This window comes from Dama dama, chromosome 11 (assembly GCF_033118175.1).
Source record: "Dama dama isolate Ldn47 chromosome 11, ASM3311817v1, whole genome shotgun sequence".
Taxonomy (NCBI): Eukaryota; Metazoa; Chordata; class Mammalia; order Artiodactyla; family Cervidae; genus Dama; species Dama dama.
The window spans coordinates 89,983,807-89,998,562 of record NC_083691.1 but is presented as its reverse complement, the minus strand read 5'-3'; the positions used below and the strand labels follow the sequence as shown (position 1 = coordinate 89,998,562).

The window sequence follows — 14,756 nt, the reverse complement described above, 5'->3', positions numbered from 1 at the left end:
ATTTGGCGTTTTTGCACTGAGATGTACATCTTTTATTTATACAAAACACTCCATTTTACTTCCTTTGCTTTTGACTTTAGTTTCAATTTGTTTCCCCTTTCTTTGCACTTATTTTATTTTGCTTGCCAAAATATTTGCTTTTTTAGCTATTCTAAATTGTATTGCCCTAGAGCGTCTTTAAAGGTAGTATAATGAAATTTTACTTTTGCTGTAGTCTAAGAGTCCTTAGCACTTAGTCAAAGAGTATAGCCCATTTTTATTTATAGGAAAACTAACATTTATCCTTTTTCTGTTGTATTTTTATGTGATTTATTTTCTTCTATGCTTTCTTGCTGTAGCTTTTGTTTTCTGTCTTCCCCTATTGAGACCATGAGTTGTCTTCTCCCCTCTATGATAAGTGATTTCCAAAATATGATTTTTTTTCCCCTACCCATTGTGTACTCCATTCTCTCCATAGTGCTACACACTATTTTTCAAAGACCCATATTGCTGGTGGTGGTTAACAATCCCCAAAGGATCAGTGTTTCTTCCAGATCTGCCTTCCCCCCCAGAAACAGGTTGAATGCCTTTTGTTTTTAAATAACCCGTTTTCACTTGGAAAGTGCCAGAGTTCTCCTCAGAGAGGTCGAGCAGGTGGGCTGGGTGCCAGTTGAGCATCCGGCATCTGAGGAAGCAGTGAGGGTGCCTGGGCCATGGGCCACCCCGGCAGGAGTCCTCATTCTTACTTGGCTTTTCTCATTCTTTTGGCAAGGCCGCAGGACCACATGCCAGACTTAATGTGTCGGACCTTCTTCCTGGTACACAAATAGTTCTGTCTCTCTGCCCAGCCTCATACACCCACCTACCAAGTCGACAAAGAACTTGCTGCCTGGGGAGGCCTGAGCCTTCTGACCGCTGGTGCCTGAGGCTCATCTCTGCCCCAGGTCTCCAGGCACAAGCACACGGGGCCTCCAGTGTGCCGGGGGCAGCCCTCGGCACCCCGCGAGATGGCCTTCCAGAGTGGCTGCCCACCGCTTCAACGAGCCTCAAGCTCCCTTCATCCAGTCCCCTCTAGGGAGCTCCTTGGGGCTTTCTCACGCGTCTGACAACCTTTCCCCCTCTCGTTCTCTAGGAAGGACTGCCAGGTTTAGCAAGTGAAAATACAGGATACCCATTTAAATTTGAAGTTCGAATTCAATAATTTTTTTTTTGGATTCGAATAAAACATTATTCATTATCTATCTGAAATTCAATGAAACTGAGCATCCTGAATTTTACCTGGAAACCTCTTCCAGGACACTGTATAACTTTCTTCAAGGAGCAGTTTTGAGTCACCTCTGGTTATCTTTTTTAAAAGGAGTCTGCTTTTAAAAAGTATAACCATATTTGTGGAATTTCCTCAAAATACCAGAATTTGGCTGACTCACTCCTGGTTTTGTGTTGTTCTTGAGGCTCTGGGGGTTTTTTTTCCACAGAAACAGAGTTTACCATATTTTTCTATGTGCTGGGTAATTTCTATCCCAGTTGCAGAGGTGGGGAAGTCAGAGGTACATTCTCACATTGACTTTCCTTTTCATTTTCATGGAAAATTTTTACAATAAAAAAAGTTCAAATAACTTTAAAAGAGACGAAATAGTATGACAAATCCCTGAGTACTCATCTTCAAGCTTTAATAATTTTCAATATTTTGCAACTTTGATCATTTTTAATGTTTTGAAAATCTATCAGAGGGCAACCCACATCACCTAAATAACTCATCCTTACTTTTCTTAAGCATTTAAGAAAGCTAAGCAGATCCCAGGTATCTTTTCACCCATAAACGTATATGTATAGATGTATATTATCTTTTGGTTGCAACTCCTGGTACCCAGTAGACATGCCCAGGGACCACTGGACTGAAGAGGACGTTGTGGAGAGGGCTCACCTTTAGAGTGTCAAAGTCCTTCTCCAGGTAGGACCCACACTTTTCGCTCTCCCCAATTGAGGCAAAGAATTTGCTCCACCAATCAATGAACTCCTCCTCCTGAGTGGGTAGAAAAAGAGAAACAGTTTCAGAAACAGAACTTGCCAAGCAAGGTTCTTCTGGATGAACACCAAGCAAGACTGATGGGCTGGCCTGGACCACAAATCTCTCCTGCTGGGTGAGTTCAGAGGAGCAGAGAACTGGAATTCCCCGCCTCTTTAGGGGCCGACTGCACAGTCAGGAAAAAGGTCTTCACACCTGCTTGGTGTTGAGTAGCAGAGGCTCTCGCCCTGGCTCTGCCCCACCTTCACCGTGTGCTTCTGCTAAGCTCCTGGGGCCTTCCTTTTCCTTTCTGTGAAGTGGGCTCATCATCACAGTCCCCCCTGCATCCCAGGAGTATACGGAGGCTAAACTCAGACCATAAGTTGGATAACTCCTTGGGAGGAAATGTCAATAAAATATTATTTATTTAAAAAATTACAGTAGACCCAGGAAAACTCAGACACCAAACAACTATTCTGACCCCCCACCTCCAGACTCCAGCACAAACGAAAAGCTTCCAAAATCAGAACTTAGCCTCCCCCAAGGTCAAATCAGGGCAGAGCCCCTGAAATTCAACAAATGCCAAGTGCCCATTATATAAAAAATGCTGTGCTAGATGGGGGAAATGAGGTGAGAAGAAAGGAAGTTTGGGACAACACATTCTCTGCCCCTTCACATATTTATATTTGTGGGGAAAGGTGGGCAGGCCTGTTGGGGCACACACTGGTGTCACCCCATTTTTTAACTCCTCTTGCATGTGGTGTGTCTGCAGGCCCTCTTGACTCATGTGTCTAGAATGCTCCTTCGGCTGGGTCCTGTCCAGGTGTCCCGTTGCTCAGGGAGTCAGCAAGTTCCCTGAAGGTGGGATCATCACTCTCCCTGGACCTCCACCAAAATCCCACACAGGCCCAGGCCCTGGGTCTGTGCTGTCGGTACCGGGAAAGCTCACCCAGTTCCATGGGAAGGGCACTGGACAAGGTGTCAGGAAAGCCCATTCTGGGGCCTGCGTTCCTCCTCTGTATGAGGCAGTCAACTAAGGGATCTCTCAGGAGCCTGCTCTGATTCTGTAAAATGAACTGAATCCCATCAGGAGTTTTGGGGAATGCTGGTGCTCCCTTTAAACCAATGCCTAGCCCATCAAGCTCTAGGTTATTAAGGGTGACCCAAGCTGGTGGCAGGCCAATGGAACCTGAACAGGTCAGTGGGGAGAGGGCGAAGTGAGGTGCTCAGAGTCTTGACCCACTCTGGAAGTACGGCCCTAACATCGTCTGTGTGGCCAGAATGTGGTACCCAGACACACAACACTAGTGGACACCAGAGCAACGCTGAGTCTACAGAGAGTCTCTGTCTGACCAACTTACCAGAAGGATCTTCTGCAGCCAGAGAGGGGAAAGAGGTTCAGATGGGTTAAGACACAGCGTAGCAGAGCTTTCAGAGTTGTAACCACTCTCAAAAAAGCCAGCAAGGCAGACACCAGTCCTGATGTTTTAAGTCCAATTTGAATAAAAGATGTGATGGATGAATAAACATAAAGAGACACACATATCAAACTCATACAATCACTGACACATGAAAGAACATATTTACACACTCATGCCCAAGAGACATATAAGCTGAAATGCACATATACTCCCCACACCACAAAGTACACACGCTAACACACAGGCAAATATGTACACAGAAGTAGGAATGGTTAGAATGGAGTTCACATTAGCTGGTTGCTTCCTCCTAAGTCTTTCTTTTCTCCCCAAAATCAGATACTTCAAGATTTGCCTTTATGACTCAGGCTCAGAGTCAGGCATAAACAGACAACAACCAGTGTGTTTTGTACAAAGAAATGACAGCAACACAATAGTTATGGGAAAGTTATTACATTTCCCTCAGTCTTGAAAAACCAAGTAAATTTTTTAAAAGAAGAATATGGAAACAGAGAATCTGAGTAATATGATTAACAGTGTCATTTAAATAGACAAACACCATGTATTCTAAAAACGGAACTTATACCTTCTTTTCCAGTACCATTGGAGCACTTTGAAAAAATTAAAAGCCACAAAGCAAATGTCAATAAAGTCCAAAGAATAAATCCATTATCAGTCACACTCTCTGATCTCAACGTAATAATAAAACTAGAAACGAATGAGAAACTCAAAAATCCCAACCTTCTAGAAATTTAAAGATGTATTCTTAAAACTTTTCTGAGTCAAACAAAAAAACAAAACTAAAATCACAGGTCCTTAGAAAATACCAAGAGTAAGAGGGCTATGCCTTAAAATTTAGTAGCCAAGTCTGTACTTAAAGGAAAATTCAGTCTTAAATATTCTTGCTCTTATACAAAAAGAATGAAAATAAATAATCTGATAATTTAAAAAGCTAGAAAAAGGAAAATAGGAAGATCAAAATTTGAAAATGATGAGTAGAATTATGGAGAATATTGTAACTGATAATCAAATCCCAGAGCAAACTTTCAAAAAGACCAACAAAATAAACATTAGATTATTTATCAAATCTAAAGTTAAAAAGTCATTTTCCGGCTGCAGGACAGCTGGATGCCCAGAACCTGAGGCCAATGCCGCCAAGACTGTGGGGGGCAGTGGGGGGCTCGCCTTTTATCTTTCAATAAAGCTGTTGATTTAATTCAAAAATAAATAAATAAATAAAGTTAAAAAGTAGGTACAACATTAGGAATAAGATCAAATAAAAAGATATTATGGAGAGAATAAAAATATTAAGAGATTTGCTACACCCAAGTCAGTGGAAAAATCTTGGAAAATCTAGATGAAGTAGATAACTTTCTAAAAAATATACAAACTGCCAAAATTGATTCAAATGTAACAGGAAATATGAAGAGATAACTTTCTGCAAGTGGAAGAGATATCAGAGAACTACCTCCAAGACTTCAGACCAAGATGGTTTCTTTGGAGGCAGTTTCTATCAGTCTTTCAAAGAAAAAATGACCACTGCATAGCACAGAAAAAAGATGAAGTTTCCCCCGTTCATTTTGTGAGGGCTGACCAGGACACATAAACACACACACACAAATCAGTCCCATTCCTGAATCACCAGGTAAAGCTCCTAGAGAAAAATACTAATGAATAGATTGCAGCGGTACATCTGGCATGGTCAGGCTGGATTATTCCAGAATGCAGGAGTGACTCAGTGTCAATAAGCAAGGAGAGAAAACCCATACGATCATCTATAATAGAAATTTGCAAGCTATGGCCCAGCAGCCAGCCACCTGGCTTTGTCATTTACATATTGCCTGTAGCTGCCTCTGAACTCAACAGCAGAGCTGAGAAGCTGTGATGGAGCCCCTGTGACCCCAAACCTAAAATATTTACTATCTGGCCATTTAAGACAAAGTTTGCCAATCTCTGATCTATAATAGGCAAAAAAGAAGGGGATGTGAGATGTTGTTCAATTCTTCAGTTATTTCTAAATGAAACTCTCATGAATTAAGAATAAAAGGAAACTTTCTTTGCATTATAAAGACTATCTTCAAGCAACAGCCAGCATTGTACTTAACAGTACTGGCTTTCTTCCAGAAAGGAGTCTGGCTATCACAGTGTTCAAATCCTGTCACTCCTGTGTGACCTTGGACAAAATTTCTCGGTGCCTCAAGTGTCTCATCTGTAAAATGGAAAAATCCTAGTACCAATTTGATAGAGTTATTGTGAGGAATAATGAGTCATATGTATAAAGTGCTTAGAAGAGTGCCTCGTGTTACCAACAATAGTATTGTTTGTTTTATGTAGAGCAGGTTAGCTTCCGGCCAAGGACTGGCTCTCTCCCTGCCCGCAGGAGCGTAGCTGGCCACAATCTTTGCAGAAGGCAATCTGGCTGCGTGCTTCTCTAACCCTAAAATGTGCCTACACTGTGATCCCTCACTCCAATTCTAGAAATCTATTCAAAGAAGGCAGATATGCATAAAGACTTACTACACTTATCACAGGGAAAAGCAATTTAAGCATCTGACAATAAGGAACCTTTGGGGGTAAATTGTACATCCATGTGATTAAATGTTGTACAACAACAAAAAATGATGTTGTAAAAATGTTTATTGACATGAAAAGTTATTCACAACTGATGAGATTTACAAAAGGTTAAAAACTGAATAATGAGAACTCTTTTTAGTCAAAAGATCAAACCCCAAATGTTCACAGCAATTATCTGTGAATGATAAAATTACAAATGTTTTATTTATTTCTTTTATTTTGTGTTTCACTTAAAGTTTTATAATTTTTCATTGTGTACATGTATTCCTTACATAATTTTAAAACTGAAACATTTTGAAAATAAAGAACAACAGGATACTTCAAAACACACCACCAAGAAAATAAAAAGATAATTCACAGGAGAAAATATATGCCTGTGTGTATCTGATAAAGGATTGTAAACAGAATATATAGAAAACTCATACAGTCCAAAAATCAAAAGACAAACAACTCAATAAAAATGAGTCATGGACTAAAATAGACATTCCTCAAGAGAAGTTATACAAATGGCTAATAATCACATAAAGAGATGCTCAACATCCTTAGCCGCCAAGGAAATGCAAATAGAAGCCACAATGAAAGAACATTTCACACCACTAGGATGCCTATAACCAAAAAGTCAGATAATAAAAAGTGTTCATGAAGATGTGGAGAAACCAAAACCCTCGTTTACTTCTGGTAGAAATGTAAAGTATTGCAGTCACTTCAAAAAACAGGGTGGCAGCCCCTCAAAAGATTAGACAGAGAGTTACCATATGACCCAGAAATTCTCCTCCAAGAAAAATGAAAACTTAGGTCCACACAAAAAGTCATACATGAATGTTCATAGCAGCATTATTCATAAAAGTCCCGAAGTAGAAACAATCCAAATGTCTATCAATGAATAAAGAAAATGTGACGCACCCAAATTATGGCACGTTATTTGATAACAAAGAGCAATGCAGAACTGATAGATGCAACAACGTGGATAAACCTTGAAAATGTTATGCTAAATGAAAGAAGTTAATCACAGAAGACCACATATTTCATGATTTCATTTACATGAAATGTCCAGAATAAGCAAACCCATAGAGACAAAAAGTAGACTAATGGTTGGGAGAAAATGGGAGACAATTGCTCTTGGGGTACATTATTTCTTTTTGGAATAATGAAAATATTCTGAAATTGATGATGGGTGATGTGTGCATAACTCTGTTAATAAACTAAAAACCACTAAATTGTACACTTTAAATAGGGGCTTGTATATATGTGGATTACCTCAAAAAAAGTTGTTAAAATAAAAAAAGAACATATGATAAAACACAAGCAGATAACCTCTAAAAGAAGAACAAAAGCAGAAATCAAGAGTTTAAAAAATTTTTGAAGAACTAGCAACTGACCACCAAATGGGACCTAAGTCTTACCACACTCAACTTTCCCCAAGAACTCTCAGCTGTAAATTCCTCCTCCCTCTAAGTTCCAGGTGGTTTCTATGGCTGGTTCTCCTTAAGCACACTTTTTTTTTCCCCACATCCCACAGGGAAGTCCTCTTCCAATTGCCCTCATTCTTGACAGAAATCATACATGTTGCAGAATCATAATTTACATCCTAGCTAGTTTATATTTTGCCCCTTTGCCCTCCCCCACTTGTAAATTCGCTGGGCCCTGTCTTGCTCCATTGTACTTCTGGCCAACCCAACCTAGGTTTAAACCCAGCTCTTTCCCATCACATCCAATGCGGCTAAAAAAGAGCAAACCAGAGGCTGGTCTCACTCCAAGCTCATGTCACAGCCTCAGGGGGGTCCAGTGCTGTCATCCACTCCATCTCAGCTCCCCGATTCTTTGTCTCCTTCCTCTGAACACACAGCTCTCCACACCTTCTCCTTTCTGCTCAGCCCTCTCACACCTCCTCCTTGTCATCACGCTGCACCAGTGAGCCTGCTTCCTCTTCCTTTTAAAACAGAAGCATCAGCAGAGACCACCCCACCCCTCCACAAGCACACCAATACTGGCATCACACCTGTCTTCCCTCCTGCTTATGAAGTGACTCCACTTGCACCCTGACCCAAGGCCACCCCTGCACTCATGCCTTCTGACCCCCCTCAAGGACGTGATCTTCCTCACCCTCTTGTCATCACACTTCCTTTTCTCCTGGATCATTCCCACTGGTGTCATATGTAACACTGCTGCTGCTGCTGCTAAGTCGCTTCAGTCGTGTCAGACTCTACGCGACCCCATAGACGGCAGCCCACCAGGCTCCCCCGTCCCTGGGATTCTCCAGGCAAGAACACTGGAGTGTGTTGCCATTTCCTTCTCCAGTGCATGAGAGTGAAAAGTGAAAGTGAAGTTGCTCAGTCGTGTGTGACTCTTTATGACCCCATGGACCGCAGCCCACCAGGCTCCTCCGTCCATGGGATTCTCCAGGCAAGAATCCTGGAGTGGGTTGCCACCGCCTTCTCCAATATGTAACACTAGTTTCCCATTATTTAAAAAGAAAACTCTCCAATCCCACTTTTGGTTCTCATCTTCTTTCCCCTTTTACAGAAAGTCATTTAGAGTTGTCTACACATGTCTCTAATTCTTGTTTTTCCATTCTCTGCGCCACCAAAACATGATGGTCAAGCTCACCGAGGACTCAAGCCTCATTAGTCAACCAGCAGTAGTATCTGATGTAGGCAGTCACTCCTCTGTCTTCGAAATATCCCCTTTGCCTTACAGAGCATTATAGCCACAGTCCTCCCACCCTACTGGCCATACCGTCTCAATTTCTGCTGATTCCTCCTTGTCACCTGAGCTCTGATCACTTGAGTGGCCCAGGGCTCCATGCTCAGACCTCTTCTCTTCCCCATCCACTCTCAACCCCTGGGATTCTCCTGGAGTCTGGCATCTTTAATAACAGAGACACTGAGGAACCCAACATGATTGTCTCCAACCTGCATGACTCCTCTGAACTCCAGCTGCCTATTTAACATCTCCAACTGGATATCTAATAAGCCTCTTGAATGTGCCATCTCCAGAATCCAATTCCTAATCACCCCTACCCACCTGCTCCTTCCACAGTTTTCCTCATATAAGCAAGAACAACTCCTTCCTTCCAGATGCTTGAACCAAAACCCCCCTCAGTCACTTTGGCCTCTTCCTCATGCCCCACATTCCATCCATCAGCGAATCCTACTGGCGCCACCTTCAGTACACATTTGGAATCAGACCGCTTCTCCCTTAATCACTATGCCCCAGCCCCCATCACCTGGACTATCGCACCAGTCTTCTAACTGTCCTCTCTGCTTTCTCTCTTGCCCCAAAATCTATTCTCAACACAATAGCCACACACATCAGAACATGTCGCCTCTCAGCAAATCCCTCCAATGATTTGCGAACTCACTCGGAATAAGGCCAAAGCCCTTACAACAACAAGCTAGTCTCTCATGATCAGCCCCTCACACCTCCCGCATCTCATGTCCTCCCATTTCTTCCTCACTCATGCTGCTCCCACCCCAGCGGCCCACCCAGTCCATGAACCTTGCCAGCATTCTCAGGCTTCTCCCATGAGGAACTCTATTCCTCCCATAGATGGGTCCATGGGTCACTTCATCACTTCCTTCAAGTCTTGACTAAATATGATCTGTTTCACCCTCCTTACTCAACTTATTTTAAATCATGATCCCCCTCCCAGAAATTCTCATTCTCCCTTCCTCACTTTTTCTCCCTAGTAATTATTACCATCAGACACTCACTCCATATATTTTATTTAGGTTCTTGTTTACTATGTCCCATGATGGCAGAGATCTTTATCTTTTTAAACACTGTGTCCCCAATCCTTAGAACATTACCTGGCACGTATCTGGAGCCCAGTAAATATTTGATGGATATATGAATGCCTAAACACCCAGGGGTGGGAAGGCTAGATCCTTGGCTTTTAAATTTCCTAAAGCAGATAATATGCCATGAAAAAAATAGATTTAAAAGGATGTTCTTTTCAGCCCTTCTCACACCACATACAGAAGAGATGAAAGTAAAAAGAGGGAGAGGAAGCAAGAACCAGAGATTTGTGATGACTTTTTTTTTCATATTTTTGCTTTGTTATTAACATATATTTCAATCTTTCCCCTTTTTAAATGAATGAGCTGCTCAAAATTAAGATTAGATCTCTTAAATATCTAGAGCTCACAGTTTTGTTTTTGTTTTTTTAATTTTTTATTTTGTATTAGCATATAGCCAATTAACAATGTTGTTATAGTTTTCAGGTGAATAGTGAAGGGACTCAACCATATACATGTATCCGTTCTTGCCCAAGCTTCCCTCCCATCCAGGCTGCCACATGACACTGAGCAGAATTCCATGTGCTCTACAATAGGTCCTTGTTGGTTATCCATTTGAAATATTGCAGTAAGTACATGACCATCCCAAACTCCCTAACTATCCCTTTCCCCCAGCAACCATAGGTTCGTTTACTAAGTCTGTGAGTCTCTGTTTGTAAGTAAGTTCATTTGTATCAGTATTTTTTTCAGTTCAGATCAGTTCAGTCACTCAGTTGTGTCCGACTCTTTGCAACCCCATGAACTGCAGCACACCAGGCCTCCCTGTCCATCACCAACTCCCAGAGTTTACTCAAACTCACGTCCATTGAGTTGGTGATGCCATCAACCATCTCATCCTCTGTCGTCCCCTTCTCCTCCTGCCCTCAATCTTTCCCAGCATCAGGATCTTTTCAAATGAGTCAGCTCTTCACATCAGGTGGCCAAAGTATTGGAGTTCCAGCTTCAACATCAGTCCTTCCAATGAACACCCAGGACTGATCTCCTTTAGGATGGACTGGTTGGATCTCCTTGCAGTCCAAGGGACTCTCAGGAGTCTTCTCCAACACCACAGTTCAAAAGCATCAGTTCTTTGGCGCTCAGCTTCCATTATAGCCCAACTCTCACATCCATACATGACTACTGGAAAAGCTATAGCCTTGACTAGACAGACCTTTGTTGGCAAAGTAATGTCTCTGCTTTTTTAATATGCTGTCTAGGTTGGTCATAACTTTCCTTCCAAGGAGTAAACATCTTTTAATTTCATGGCTGCAGTCACCATCTGCAGTGATTTTGAAGCCCAAAAAAATAAAGTCTGCCACTGTTTCCCCATCTATTTGCCATGAAGTAATGGGACCAGATGCCATGATCTTTGTTTTCTGAATGTTGAGCTTTAAGCCAATTTTTTCACTCTCCTCTTTCACTTTCATCAAGAGGCTCTTTAGTTCTTCTTCACTTTCTGCCATAAGGGTGGTGTCATCTGCATATCTGAGGTTATTGACATTTCTCCCGGCAACCTTAATTCCAGCTTGTGCTTCATCTAGCCCAGCAGGAGACGGCAAGATAGCCCAGTGTTTCTCATGATGTACTCTGCATATAAGTTAAATAAGCAAGGTAACAATATACAGCCTTGACATACTCATTTCCCAATTTGGATCCAGTCTGTTGTTCCATGTCCAGTTCTAACTGTTGCTTCTTGACCTGCATACGGATTTCTCAAGAGGCAGGTCAGGTGGTCTGACATTCCTATCTCTTTCAGAATTTTCCACAGTTTGTTGTGATCCACACAGTCAAAGGCTTTGGCATAGTCAATAAAGCAGAAATAGATGTTTTTCTGGAATTCTCTTGCTTTTTCAATGATCCAACGGATGTTGGCAATTTGATCTCTGGTTCCTCTGCCTTTTCTAAAACCACCTTGAACATCTGCAAATTCACGGTTCACGTATTGCCTAGCTTGTAGAATTTTGAGCATTACTTTGCATATGCTTAGCATATGCTAATATGCTGCTAAGTCACTTCAGTCATGTCCGACTCTGTGCAACCCCATGGATGGTGGCCCACCAGGCTCCCCTGTCCCTGGGATTCTCCAGGTAAGAACACTGGAGTGGGTTGCCATTGTCTTCTCCGTTGCTAGCATATGAGATGAGTGCAATTGTGCGGTAGTTTGAGCATTCTTTGGCATTGCCTTTCTTTGGGACTGGAACAAAAACTGACCTTTTCCAGTCCTGTGGCCACTGATGAGTTTTCCAAATTTGCTGGCATATTGAGTGCAGCACTTTCACAGCATCATCCTTTAGGATTTGAAATAGCTCAGCTGGAATTCTATCACCTCCACTAGCGTTGTTTGTAGGGATGCTTCCTAAGGCCCACTTGACTTTGCTTTCCAAGATGTCTGGCTCGAGGTGAGTGATCACACCATCATGATTATCCAGGTTGTGAAGATCTTTTTTGCACAGTTCTTCTGTGTATTCTTGCCACCTCTTCTTAGTATCTTCTGCTTCTGTTAGGTCCATACCATTTCTGTCCTTTATCGAGCCCATCTTTGCATGAAATGTTCCCTTGGTATCTCTAATTTTCTTGAAGAGATCTCTAGTCTTTTCCATTCTATTCTTTTCCTCTATTTCTTTGCACTGATCACTGAGGAAAGCTTTCTTATCTCTCCTTGCTATTCTTTGGAACTCTGCATTCAAATGGGTATATCTTTCCTTCTCTCCTTTGCTTTTGGCTTCTCTTCTTTTCACAGCTATTTGTAAGGCCTCCTAAGACAGCAATTTTGCTTTTTTGCATTTCTTTTCCTTGGGGATGGTCTTGATCCCTGTCTCCTGTACAATGTCATGAACCTCCGTCCATAGCTCATCAGGCACTCTGTCTATCAGATCTAGTTCCTTAAATCTATTTCTCACATTCACTGTATAATCATAAGAGATTTGATTTAGGTCATACCTGAATGGTCTAGTGGTTTTCCCTGCTTTCTTCAATTTAAGTCTGAATTTGGCAATAAGGAGTTCATGATCTGAGCCACAATCAGCTCCCAGTCTTATTTTGCTGACTGTATAGAGCTTCTCCATCTTTGGCTGCAAAGGCTATAATCAGTATGATTTCAGTGTTGACCATCTGGTGATGTCCATGTGTAGAGTCTTCTCTTGTGTTGTTGGAAGAGGGTGTTTGCTATGACCAGTGAGTTCTCTTGGCAAAACTCTATTAGCCTTTGCCCGGCTTCATTCTGTACTCCAAGGGCAAATTTGGCTGTTACTCCAAGTGTTTCTTGACTTCCTACTTTTGCATTCCAGTCCCCTATAATGAGAAGGACATCTTTTTTGGGTATTAGTTCTAGAAAACCTTGTAGGTCTTCATAGAACCATTCAACTTCAGCTTCTTCAGCACTACTGGTCAGGGCACAGACTTGGATTACTGTTATATTGAATGGTTTGCCTTGGAAATGGACAGATATCATTCTGTCATTTTTGAGATTGCACCCAAGTACTGCATTTCGGACTCTTTTGTTGACTATGATGGCTACTCCATTTCTTCTAAGGGATTCTTGCCCACAGTGGTAGATACAATGGTCATCCGAGTTAAATTCACCCATTCCAGTCCATTTTAGTTTGCTGATTCCTAAAACGTTGACATTCACTCTTGCCATCTCCTGTTTGACCACTTCCAATTTGCCCTGATTCATGGACCTAACATTCCAGGTTCCTATGCAATATTGCTCTACACAGCATCAGACCTTGCTTCCATCATCAGTCCCATCCACAACTGGGTGTTGTTTTTGTTTTGGCTCCATCTCTTCATTCTTTCTGGAGTTATTTCTCTACTGATCTCCAGTAGCATATTGGGCACCTACTGACTGGGGAGTTCATCTTTCAGTGACTTGTCTTTTTGCCTTTTCATACATTCATGGTATTCTCAAGGAAAGAATACTGAAGTGGTTTTCCATTCCCTTCTCTAGTGGACCACATTTTGTCAGAATTCTCCACCATGACCCGTCTGTCTTGGGTGGCCCTACACGGCATGGCTCATAGTTTCATTGAGTTAGACAAGGCTGTGGTCCATGTGATTAGATTGGTTAGTTTTCTGTGATTGTGGTTTTCAGTTTGTCTGCCCTCTGATGGAGAAGGATAAGAGGCTTATGGAAGCTTTCTGATGGGAGAGACTGACTAAGGGGGAAACTGGGTCTTGTTCTGAAGGGCAGGGCCATGCTCAGTAAATCTGGAATCCAATTTTGTGTTGATGGGTGAATCTGTGTTTCCTCCTGCTATTTAGCTGGGGCCAAACTATGAAGATAATGAAGATAAGGGTGACCTCCTTCAAAAGATCCCATGCATGTACTGCTACACTCAGTGCCCCCAACACTGCAGCAGGCCACCACTGACCCACGCGTCTGCAGGAGACTCCCAGACACTCATAGGCAAGTCTGAGTCAGTCTCTTGTGGGGTCACTTCTCCTCTCTCCTGGGTCCTGGTGCACACATTTCTGTTTGTGCCTCCAAGGGTCTACTTCCCAGTCCTGTGTAAGTTCTGGCAGCTTTAGATTCCATATATAAGGGATGCCATATGATATTTCTCTTTCTCTGTCTGACTTATTTCACTCAGTATGACACTCTCTAGGTCCATCCCTGTTGCTACAAATGGTATTATTGCATTCTTTTTAGTGGCTGTATAATATTCCATTGTATATGCGTACCACATCTTCTTTAAGATTTGTGGTAATTTCTGATAAGGCATACCCACACCTTCCCTCATAGGTTAGCTCAGAGTATACATGGAAGAGACCTCTCCTAAACTTTGGGGATTTGAAAAGTAGCAACCATTCAAACACTGCCAGAGAAATTTGGGCTTGCAGCATTTGACAGATGGCTACATGGGTGTCATGGGAGAGAGAGCCTGGAGGAGTCCTCATCACATCCTAAGACCCCAGAGTTTCACAAAGAAGCTGTCACATGGCATCATGCTCCCCAGAAAGGCTTGAAAGGGAGCGAAGAGAGGAAGCCAGGTTACCTGAAAT

At 42.2% G+C, this 14,756-nt stretch overlaps 1 protein-coding gene across 23 annotated transcripts in view; it reads right to left on the bottom strand.

The window, feature by feature from the left end:
* DYSF (dysferlin) overlaps window positions 1-14,756 on the bottom strand; it is a 220,204-nt gene that overhangs the window by 32,359 nt on the left and 173,089 nt on the right. For all 23 annotated transcript variants that reach the window (XM_061155676.1, XM_061155683.1, XM_061155688.1 and 20 more), the window contains one exon: window positions 1,904-2,002. In XM_061155676.1, the coding sequence (XP_061011659.1) occupies window positions 1,904-2,002 (99 nt within the window). The remainder of the gene's footprint in view (window positions 1-1,903; window positions 2,003-14,756) is intronic.